Source organism: Leuresthes tenuis, unplaced genomic scaffold, assembly GCF_036924035.1.
Source record: "Leuresthes tenuis unplaced genomic scaffold, fLeuTen1.0.hap1 SCAF_10, whole genome shotgun sequence".
NCBI lineage: Eukaryota > Metazoa > Chordata > Actinopteri > Atheriniformes > Atherinopsidae > Leuresthes > Leuresthes tenuis.
The window spans coordinates 12,918,754-12,930,570 of NW_027325364.1; the positions used below are offsets into that span (position 1 = coordinate 12,918,754).

Genomic DNA, 11,817 nt, shown 5'->3' on the forward strand with positions numbered 1-11,817 from the left:
AAAATGTTACTTAACTGACCCCCCCTCCCCCCCAACTTTTATATACTCTCAATGTGGATTATTTGTTCATTGAACAAAGCACTGATATTTCTCACTTTTTCATTGAATTAGTTTATGGGTGACGTTGTGATTTTTGAATTTTGTGAATCTGGCCTTGATTGTATATTTCTTATTGCACAGTATGTCATAGAATAACATTTTAGTAAGGTTCAAACTTGATCATTGTGTGTGTCTTTGAACGTGTGTAAATAAAAGCGTGAAAATATAAGCGGCTCGTTTTTTTTCTTCTTCCAGGGGTCATAGGGCAAAAGAAGGTAAAGCCAGCTTACAGAAAGGCTACCAATCCATTATAGGGCCACACAAGCAACTCCCATCTAAGGTGAATTTAGAGTCTACAGTTAACCTAACACGTATGTTTATGGATTGTAGAAGATGGAGGACCTGGAGGAAGCCAGACAGGTACATACAGACTCTAGGATTTGAACCAGGAACCTTCTTGCTGTGAAGGAGTGGTGCTAATCACCACATCACGGCAACCTTCTTAAGAATCCTCCGTAAATGGCTCAAAAGAACTTTTAAGAGCCATATGGACTCTCTTAAAGGTCTCTTCAACAGTTGTTGTTACTTAACTGCTCATATATTACAGCCTCCTCTGCTGAGGTGGGACTAAGGAGCTTAAGCACAGCAGAGAGGGACCCGTAACTTTTACTTCTAATAGGTTACCAAGTCAATTTCTCTTTTCTTTTTTTTCTTTTCATATGCACCATGGTCATGTCTCTAAGCACTCCTACCTTTGAACCCTATAGGAAGGCTGCAGCTCTGAATTATTCCAGCTCTGGAAAATCGTAACTCGTTAATTTCTAATCAGTGTATAATTTATGGATCCATCAATAATAAGTTATGGTGTTAAACACTTCATTCCTCGAGTTACCTTACTATACAAATACATGAATTTAATAACTGTCAGACAATTGAGTCTCATTAAAACATCCATTACTGAAAGAACTGCTGCAGCTTTACTGCAAAAGAAAAAAAAAAAAGGAAAAAATGCACACATCGAAGAGCCCTTTGTCTCCGTTTACCTTTTATTGTTACACAGTAGTTTACTGGCACCAATGTATGGTAGTTTTCCTCTTGCTACATGTACATAATTGATGTGTCCATCTTCACCTAACAGTAAACAAAAATAAATACAAAATAAACAGGTTCTGAAAAGAGGCGACTCTGCAGTGAAGCGAATATGAAACAGTGAACCGCTTTCATTTCAGCATTCATTCTTGCTTTTATGTGGAAATATTTATTTAGTCATGTTTTGGCAACTTTGCACTTTGAAAATTCATAGAAAGTGACAGCATACAGACAGTCCCTGTGTACAGAAACAAACATGGAGGCTTACAGTTGGGCCTCGGACAGTCTCGTGGAGGCAAAGGGCAGGTTGTCTGTCCGTCACTTTACTGTGGCTTTCGTGTTAAGATCAGAGAAGCCTCTGCTAAGCTTAATGAGACATGATCATTACCTGGTGAATAATCAATGAACGATAAATCCAGTACATGCTGATTAGTACCTGTTACTTCTGTAATTATAAGGGACCAGATGATGTTGCTGTGCATTCTTACACAAATTCATCCTTCAGTGTACAGAGATGTGTGTGAATACCAGCAGAGGGTGCCATGGAGTCAGAGTAACAGCATTTTCTCCAAAATGCTAGATAAAGTGCAGTAGACTAGTTTCCCTACAGTCTAAAATGCCAATTCATTAAACCAACAGTTTATGAACTGGAAGTCAAGCAAATCCATCACTGGACAGAAATCTAAATTTATCGATTCATTACTTCTGAATATTCTTTTTTTTTTTTTTACAATTTTATCTTGAATCAAAGATTTATTAGTGTTCATCGTACAGCCATCTCTTTAATCGGATCACTGTGCTATAAAGTGAAGTCGCGGCTCACACTGCGGCTGGACAGCGGGCAGCTGAGTGTGAGGACCAATCTCAGCTTGTGCTTTAATGAGTCCGATTTCCCCGACAGAAGCGACACAAACCAAAAAGACAAAGAGTGGCCAAATGAAGAGTTAAATCTGACCGCTAAACACACCGCATTTGCAAAAGTCTGTGCCGGGATCGTTCACTTAATCATAAAACAACTTCAACATTAAATGCAATCTTTCCAGGTCAACAGGGAACACTAACACTTCTCAAATCAGTGCACTAGCATGGTCAGCGAGGCGTCAGCGAGGCGTCAGCGAGGCGTCAGCGAGGCGTCAGCGACGCCTCCGTTTATCAACATGCAGTAATACAGTAGCTCGTACAAAAATTGGCTCTTAACAAAAGATAAAGAATAAATTAAATCATTTCTATGTGTTTTGTAAACAAATATGCTAACATCTATTTACAAAAAGTGTACATTGTAATGAGCTGCCTTTGTGATGTCGTGAAACTCGCACTGGAGCGGCCGTTTCCGACTCGGTCAGTTATTACTGGTGAGAGATGTTGGCGTTCGTCTTGTAGCGAAGGAGGACGTGATGTGTGGCATGCTGTGATGTTACATCTGAGAGGACGTGGTGGCTACTGCTCAGTAGAGATGAAGGATTTGTTCACAAGCCTCCGGACTACAATGTTCTGCTCTGCTATTGCTCAAATATGTTAAAGAACACGCTAAAGTAAAATATGCAGCGTCTCAGAGAGATCAAACACGCAGCTAACTGAACTAAAAGAGACTCTTAACCTCAAGACTCCACTGGAAATAGTGTAAATATACAATACGGCCTCATAATGCTTCAGTACTTAGGTGTGGATGTGGATTTAAAGCCATCAAGGGTACTATAGGAAGCCTTGAGCATCTCTCAGTCTGAAATCTGCATTTCCTCAACAATAGCTGAATACAAAATTATTATTAGTGTTTGAATTCACATTTTCTCTCAGGTATGCACAATCAATCAAAGGCCATTTCTCAAAAAGGCGGCATCCATAAATGTAACGGAGGACTTCATGAAGCGGAAGCTGCTTGCTACCCTGAATGAGCCCATATTCACACTAATGCAGATAAATCTCAGAAGGCCGTTTGTCTCGTGCTTTTTTGATCCACGCTCATTTTCCAGAAAGTCTCCTAAAAGTACACGATACAAGCTAAACAGCCAATAGAACGATATATGTCTCCAACTGGACATGCACAAGACACTATAACATACATTTCGGCTCCCTGGTGGGTTTTTTTTGTTTGTTTTTTTTAGGTTTTAAAAGCAGGAATTTCACCAGCAAGTCGAGATTCTCAAAAATAGATCAGGAACCAGCTGCCTGAAATAGCATATTATTATTTTTTTTTACATCCTTTTGGTCAGTAAGTGTGGATGAAGCGCCAAAACGGCCGCAGAAGTGCTTTGAAAGTTATCAGCACTCGTGTGAATACGGCCTAAAACACGCTTCACTGTCTACTAACACGAGAGTGAAGGTGAGAAGACGGGACAGATTTTGTGCTCTGGGTGTAGTGTGTCGGGTCGAGTGAATTAGCAGCAGTGTAAGTGGGCGCCACGGGAGGTGAGCTCGTCACTCCGATTGTGGCTTTACAAAAGTCTGGCAGACAAGATAGCAAGGAGTCCTCGGAACAGGAAGAGAAGGCATTTGGGGAAGAGGAGGGTGGGTTAACAAAAGTTAAGAACAGGTAACAGGGGGCAGGGATGAAGGAAAAGAGAGGAGGGAATGAAGGAAGCGATCTACGGCTGCTCTTCTTTCTTCTTCAGGGATATGCGTTTCTTCCTGGCAGCAAGCATTTCATAGAAGGGGTCCACGCTAACGGCAGATCTGAAATGACGACAGAGAAACTCCTGAGTTTACTGGGTTAAGAAATATTCGATTAGAAGCATGACTGACGCCCTTCCAAACACGAGATCTAATCACATTAATGGCTTCATCGCTCTGCTACAGTGATTGACTCATTCACAGCTCCTCATCATTCATTCAGATGTGCCAGTGAAAGTAAAGACTCGTGTTGTCTGTGGTTGTGCTATAATGTAGTGGTACCTCAGTTTTCTGGGAACATATCCTGTTGCTACAACAATTCATATTAGTGTACCAAACGGTGGTGGATGAAGGAAGAAGCTGGAAATATCCCTCTTCTACATATTCAAACCTGTTGAACGCTCAGTGTTACACTGTGAGGGTTCATGTGAAGCTCACACATTGATCTGCCAGCATATAAACCGGAAGCTGTGCATGTATGAAAGGGGCAGTAATTAGCAAGTGGAAACTAACAACGAATCCAAATTGGGAGCGTGGTGAGTGAGCAGAGTTTGCTTTTACAGTCATACTCCATTTACAATTTACATACTTGATGCTGTGGATCCACTCATCCTTCTCCTCTGGTGTGGGCGCAGAGATCCGGTAAACCATGTGGTTCCCTTCCACCACCCTGCCATCAGCCTCTGTCTTACATGCTTTAATCAGCTGGCCTCGGTTGTTGGGGATGTACAGCTCGAAGCAGTTCTGTTTGACAAAGGTTGAGTAAACTCACAGAGCATACATTCGATCGTGGAATATTAGAATCTAACATCTCATCACACCGTTCAGCAAACTTACAGGCTTCCTTGGGTCCTCGACTTCACGGATGCTGAGGTTTTCCAAGGGAATGATGCCTCGTGGCTCCTTATCCTGTTGGTGTAAAACAGGATTTGACTGCCTGTATTTAGCATCAACACAAAACTAGACTAAACACACGTGTTGGAGAGGTTGGCAGAGCCAGAATATTCCACCTATCCTGGACAGCTTGTTAATCAGACCCACAATACTGACTGGGAAAAGACTTCTCGTTCTCCAGCGCGCACACAACTTTTGCTGTCGTTTTTCAGGTGAGACACTTTTTAATTTCACGAGTAAACTCTGAGAAGTGGATGGAAATAAACGCCGAAACCGAGCAGAGCTTTAATTTAGACACATTGTATTAAAAAGCACAAATTCAACTATTTTCTACAAAAAATATGATACCAAATTAAAGCTGAAAGATCATTTTCCACAAAATAAATAAATAAATATCGCAAAACAGCATTAAAGTAAGTCAACCAGTACACTTATCCTTTATGAAGACGCTGTTTTAGCAAACTATAAACTGAAAAACATCTGGTTTCATGTTCTTCTCTTGAAATGTCTTTCACTGACAGTCAAACCTGCATTTTCAGCTCCAATATGTCATGAAAATGTTTTAAAAAGGGTACAAAGAGTTGATCAAAAGTTCAGAAACACAATGATCCATGGCCTTGAGCTGGAATTTTTCCAAAGACCGCATAAAATAGGTGGATACATCAATCTTTTTCTCACTCACTGGATTCTGGACTGCAGTGATTCTGTCATCACCATTTTGTTTTCTTTTTAAACTGGGATTGACGAGTGAGCAGAGAAATGGACTGAGCAATGCAGACTATCTATACAGCCCAGCTGGGCCAATTTGTTAGCCATAACCTGCTTTATTGACTTTTATACTCTAAACAGAACCATAATTCATATAATGAACATCATTAAGGCTGTAATCTTATAAAGAAAATGTTTGAGGAGACAAATCAAGTGAGTGGCCACCTTTCCACAGACTTCTATACAAATTGAGTTTTTGTGCAACCAGAGGAGTCTCCCCCTGCTGGTAATAAGATAGAATGCACCTTTCATGGAGTTCCACGTGTCATTTTTATTCTTTCCTTCATGTCACGAAAAAGTGCGAGTAAACAATGAGGCAAACCATGAGTTTGTGATAATTCTTATAAAACTGCTGTAAATCATCAAAAATGTTCTTGGTATAACACAAGACTTTTAGTGAAGACTTACTGTGGTGTATTCAAAGTAATAAAGGCAGTTGTCTGTGAGAATAAACCATCGACGTTTCCAGGTTTTCACCCTTCCCCCTGGAAATAAAAATAAAACGCACATTATGAGTGACAGCAGAGCAAAGGAAGAAGGGTTGTACATTCACTGAATACTATTCTACAATCTATTCTATCAGCAAAACTAAATATCCAATTGTTTTCTACAACTTTTTAAACACTCAGTACATACCTCCTGAGAAAACAAGCAGCGGCAGTAGAGGTTGAAATCGCAGGGAAGAAGCAGAGACAAAGAGAACCAGAGGATTTAAAGGGAGGCAGATGACAAACAGAGACAAGGTGGAGGAAGAGAAGATCGTATTAGTGACACACTGATCACAGGTCCCGCCATGCAAAAGAAAACAATCGGATCTGAAGGCTGCCACAACACAAGGAAGTGAGTCTCTCTGTCAGTGCCAGTGTTTCAGTGCCACAACGACGTGAGCCGATAATTCAGGTGGAGGCAAAGAGGCTGAAAACCTCACAGACAGAAGGATAGTTTCATCATAGCACGAAGCCTCGGAGGTGAACAGAACACAGCAGAAGACGGAAGGAATCACTTTCTTATCGCAGTGGCCATGAACAATGAACCGACATCTGAAACATACTGCATTTGGTCAGTAAAAGATTGAACGCGATCAGTGTTAAAGGCGACACAAAACGCAGCAGAGCGAAGCACCAAAGGCCTCGCTGGCATCGTCTCACCGAGTTTAAGAAGCCAACCCTCCCTGTCGGGGTTGAAGAAGGTGTGCGTCAGGTCGTTGCCGTCGTCCTCAGGTATCTTGAAGGGTTCGTTTTTAATGCTTTCATAGAGGTTCTGAGAAAAAGAAAAACAGACAAAAAGACCATTCATTCACTCGAAATCTCTCCACATCTACAAAGGGAAACGATGTGGGTTGGATCGTACTCTGAGCAGCTCTTCTGGAAGGTCGCCCCCCTCGTTGATGCCTCTGTTCATGGAAATGAAACGGTCCAGTCCCGGTTTGTCCCTCACGTTGGGATTATGTAGGCTTGTGTTCAGCATAATGATGGCAAATGACAGCACATAACACGTGTCTGAGCAGGAGAGACAAACAAGAACAAACAGAATGACTGAGCACAATGCCACACTGGAACCTAGGAGACAGAAATCCTCCACTTTTTTTCTTTCTGGACTCTCTTGGAAAGAAGAGGCAAACGTTGCAACTAGTTCTCCAAATGGATGAAAATACTGTGAACAATGCATCGTGGAGAAATTGTGTTTTCAGACATCTGACTGGGAGGACAACTGTCAATCAAGCAGAAGAGGAGAAAACAAACTTTAACTTTGATGTGAACATCTGGCCTGTTGCAGAACAGCTGTTTCACAGCAGCCAGGTACAGCATCCTCACTCAATATTGGACTGAATCCAGACATTTCTGTCCCCAGCAGAGAAAGCAACTTCATTCTCTCTCTTCAGTTTCAGAAAGCAAATCTCTCATCTTGCAAACCACACAACCAACAAGAAGTGATGCAGTGCACTGTTACAAACAGGTTTTACCACAACAGGTACAAGCACAAAAGCACAGATTAGACCTGATACTGGTATCGGTGCATCATTACTGGTAAACACCTGGACTGAAAAACTATCCCATCCCTGCTGCTATCGTTCAATCTCAACACAAAAAGTGTGCATCACACACACAGTGTGCTAAACTGGAAAAGATACTTGTGCTTAAAGCAAAGAATACTGAAGGAATGCAGCTCACATGAAAACTACTCAAAGCATGAGAGCCACTGCAGGGAAAACAAGTCTTGACTGAAATGTATGACGATTACGTGCGTTTCTGTTTACCGGTGCTCTGGAAGACTCCGGGGTTGCAGTGGCAGTATCTCTGAGCAAAGGCCTCCATCATTCTGTCGATCTTCTGCGCTTCACCAGGCAAACGGAAACTCCACAGGAACTGTCTGCAGAGAACAAGTCAAGGTTTAGGGCAAATCGAGGCAGAGTTGCACAGTCACTGTTGCCCTCTAACAGAAAGCCTTCCCTCAACACCTTGAGGAGCCAACGGGACTTTCCGTTGTTGGAAATGTTAGTTCACTGAGGAATGCCTGGATGCCGTTCAAGAGATTTTTTTTGTTCTCCGATCGAGACAGAAATGACACAGAAGTGGAGTTTACCTGAGAGCCTGGACGAGGTTGAGATCCGTGAACTCGTGGAGGTCAACAAAAGCCTGCAGGACTTTGATGTTGAAGTCATCCCTGCAGAACAGAGACGTCACAGTTACAAATGGCTGACATAAAAAAACCGACAACGGGAGCACAGAAACATTTCAGCATCTTGCACCTCTCGCCCAGGTAATCTCCTATGGCGGTCTTGTTGAGGCCTTCTCCTTTGTACAAGAACTGAGCGATGTCCTCTGATGTGTGTCTGAGCAGCTCGTTCTCCACCAGGAACACGATGCCCTGCAGAGAGCACAAAGAGTCGGAAGGAAGCCCGAAATAACAAGCAAAACCAACAGCACCCACACAACTACGAGTCTGCATTACCTTTTTTGGGTCCATGTTGAATTTTTTCCTTCCCATTGCCACATGCCTACTCTTCTGTAGAGTTTTGCTGCAGATCAGACGAAGGACAAATATCAGCACGATACCAGAAAATGTTTCACTTATCAACTCCGATCTATACCACATCAACAAGAGCAATTTTACAACATCGCAAAACACACGAAGCTTTTTCGACACCTCTGGGGAAAAAAAACAGACATTATGTCCTTATGTTGATGGTTTTAGAGGCGTTTCTCAGCTAAATAAAAATAAAATAACACTTATAAAACAATATTAACTCCCACTGCAACATCTGCATGCTTTTATCTTTCATTTTCAAAACAGACAAATAACACTTTATTTCACGATTTATTGAAACAAATCGATTACCATGAAGGACAAAGTCAGTAAATTACAATAAAAAACTGAGGTTTAAACCTCTCAGATATTTTGAATGACTTATTATGAGGCTGAGAAAAAGATTCTCGTGGAAAGTCCCAATTTGGTCAATATCCCGCCCCCAGAAAACCTGGTTTCGTTTGCTGAATTATAAAGACGCTTTGCTTTCAGAAAGTGGCTGAAAGTGTCCAAAAAAACAAGGCATTACTGCTTTCACATGTTGCTCCAATACAGCAACAACTTTTATCATTTATTCTAACATTTAAAAGGGTGAAAAGAGGACAACGATGAAACCAGTTCTCTGGATTGAACCGAATATAATTTTGAGCGCTGGCTCATCAAAAGGTCAACATGTGACCAAATGCTGGCAACACCACGCCAACAGAGGAGTTATGAAACTGTGGTGAGAGGAAAAAGGTGCTCCAAGAGCAGAGATGTAAAAATGCAAACACTTTGGTTTTTTACCTGCCCTCTGTACTGGTCTCCAGTCCTTCGACTTCTAAAATCGCCTCTCTTAACTCCTCCCTGAGCCTCTGGATCTCCTGCAGCAGGACGCCCTTCCTCCTGCGGATGTCCTCCAGCTCAGAGCGCTCCTCTGGGCTCAGGTCTACTGGGACTGCAGGGGAAGACAAGAAGAATGAGAGTGCTACTGCTGCAGCTGTAGATCTAACAAGTGGTAAGAGTGCCCACACAATCTAGGTCAAAGGCAGTCTCTACTGGTGGCATAAAAAAAAACTAAAAACAGATCACTGTTATTAAAACTCCTATCTTACAATGAAGAGTGGTGGAAAATAAGGGCAGAGAATAGTGGTTAACAAATTGAACAAGGTACAACATAAAATAAGGAAAAAGGCTGGGCAGTGATGGACTGTAAATATAGAGACTATTTAACTTAAAACGACATTATTCTGCACATCAGAACATTTTGCCTGAATCTGCTCTTGTCCACCCTTTCCTTATTCAGAAATAATGATGATTACAACCCACTTTTGCAAAGTCACATTCCCACATTCAACTTTTAGATGACTCTACAACAATCGTACCACAATAAATGATAATGTGGCTGAGAAACTGCTGAGGTTTGGCTCTAAATGCCAGTTTCAGTTCATTCATTTCCCCATACCCACTTCATCCTGTTTAGGGCCGCAGGGTTGGAGCCTATCCAAGCTGCCATCAGGAGAAAGGCAGGGTGAAGGTCGCCAGTCCATCACAAGCACAAGCAAGCGTGCACGCTCACTTCGGTTTAGAAACATGCACGTTTTTGGAAGAGAAGAAGAGCCCACGCATGCATGAGGAGAACATTCAAACTCCACAGTTTCAGTTCATCACTGGTAAATGTGTCAAAGGGACAAATGGTTCGTTCAACCACGAAATTACATTTCCTGATCAACCCAAGTACCAAGTAATTCACTCTCTCCTGAGATTTAAACGGCAACCACAGAATCAATTAATCTTTCTGCTTGTGGTGAACCAGTACCAGTCTCCATATATGCAATGTCTTTAAAGAATAATATCATTTTAAGGGACAAAACTTGAGCAGGTATTAGAATTCACTTTCCTATTTATTCATTTACAATCTATTAACCTGGCAGCTGCTCTGGATTTTCAGCTGTGGCCAAACAAAACCTGCTACAGCCAAGAAATCTCTCTGAAGTCATTTTCAAAACCTCGAGCCTGCCTGCTTGGACAACCTATCAAAGGACTTCACGGAAAAAAAATATGAGCATGTACCGTACATGTTGTATAAATGCATGGGTAGTTATTCAAAGCAACCTTTAATTGCCATATTAACAGTCACACCAACCAAAACAATTCACGTTTTACGTCTGATCGCTTTAGGAGGCAATGTCAGATATCCTTCACAATCCAAATGATAACAAATAACAGAAACGCATAAAAAACATCAGATTATCTCTGTTAAAACAGAGTCACGTGAAACTAAACAACATAACCTTCATAGGGTAGCATTAAAGGCAGGGCTGTTAAACTCATAATACACAAAGTAAAAGTAACAAGAGCAGGGTACATTCATTTTAGGGGTCTGTGCTGCTACTGCTTTTTATTACATTTCTGAGAGATGCAAGTGTTGTCTAGTCTATCAATGACACACGCAATGTAGACAAATGTTTAAAAATTACAATTGCCAGTGTAATGCAACAAAATTCAACAGCACCACCAGCTGAATCGACACCTCTCTGAACTGCAACAAACACAACTGAACATTGCGTGTTTTACAGAGACTGTGCTGCAAATATTAGCATTTTTATATATATATATATATATATATATTAAAGGGTCTCATTTTTGTCCAAAACACGCAGATCTGATGCTCAAAGCAGCAGCTTGTGATCAGCAGTGGTTGGCAAAGCCTCCCAGACCACTGAGTTGACTCTGCAATACAAACAGCTGCTCTACACCACCACCAACCACGCCCACAGTCTGGATCGACTGTAGTGTTTGGTTCATAAAATTGCAGCCTCCACATTAATTACAGTGGGCAAGTGAAAGGTTTGGTGGAAATACGTTTTTTGTTTTTTTTAAATAATAATAAAAAACACACATTGTGTAACTTGACGACAGGTTGGGATGGTAAATGTCCGCCGACGTTTGCTGTAAAGTTAGCTTCGAGCACACAGCGACACAATCAATATCTAGTTGGCTAAGCTAACGCGATCCTGTGCTTTATTTTCACGCAGATGTGGTTTATCGTAAATATACTTCTAGGAAAAGAGGGAAAATGGTGCATGCAAAGTCATTTTCATTCATAAGTTCAGTGGGACTCACATTGTGTCCAACCTGGGCTAATAAACTGGGGCACAAGCTACACTACTAGCCACGGTTAGCTGCAATAGCCAATACAAACAGCGACTTAGTGTGGCCACTTACTGTAGTCCAGGTCATCCATTTTTGGAGCTTTACTTTTAGGCATAAATAGGTCAGAGTCGACTGTCATTAAATGTTAGAAAATTAGGGATATATATGTAAATATATCCTCAAAAGTAAAGGGAAAAAAAAGACAACCCCTGGTGTCGAAATGTTGGGCCGGAGACAAAGAAGGTGGCGACACCGGAA

At 41.5% G+C, this 11,817-nt stretch overlaps 1 protein-coding gene across 1 annotated transcript; it reads right to left on the bottom strand.

Moving 5' to 3' along the window:
• Positions 1-1,067: 1,067 nt before the first annotated feature.
• Positions 1,068-11,817, bottom strand: cyth2 (cytohesin 2). The gene is made up of 12 exons (XM_072394153.1): positions 11,632-11,817; positions 9,211-9,361; positions 8,350-8,416; positions 8,147-8,265; positions 7,981-8,061; positions 7,655-7,767; positions 6,748-6,896; positions 6,546-6,657; positions 5,806-5,882; positions 4,573-4,644; positions 4,325-4,479; positions 1,068-3,798 (listed from the first exon to the last, which is right to left on the bottom strand). The coding sequence occupies exons 1-12, from the start codon at positions 11,696-11,698 to the stop codon at positions 3,711-3,713; spliced, it is 1,251 nt and encodes a 416-aa protein (XP_072250254.1). The 5' UTR covers positions 11,699-11,817; the 3' UTR covers positions 1,068-3,710.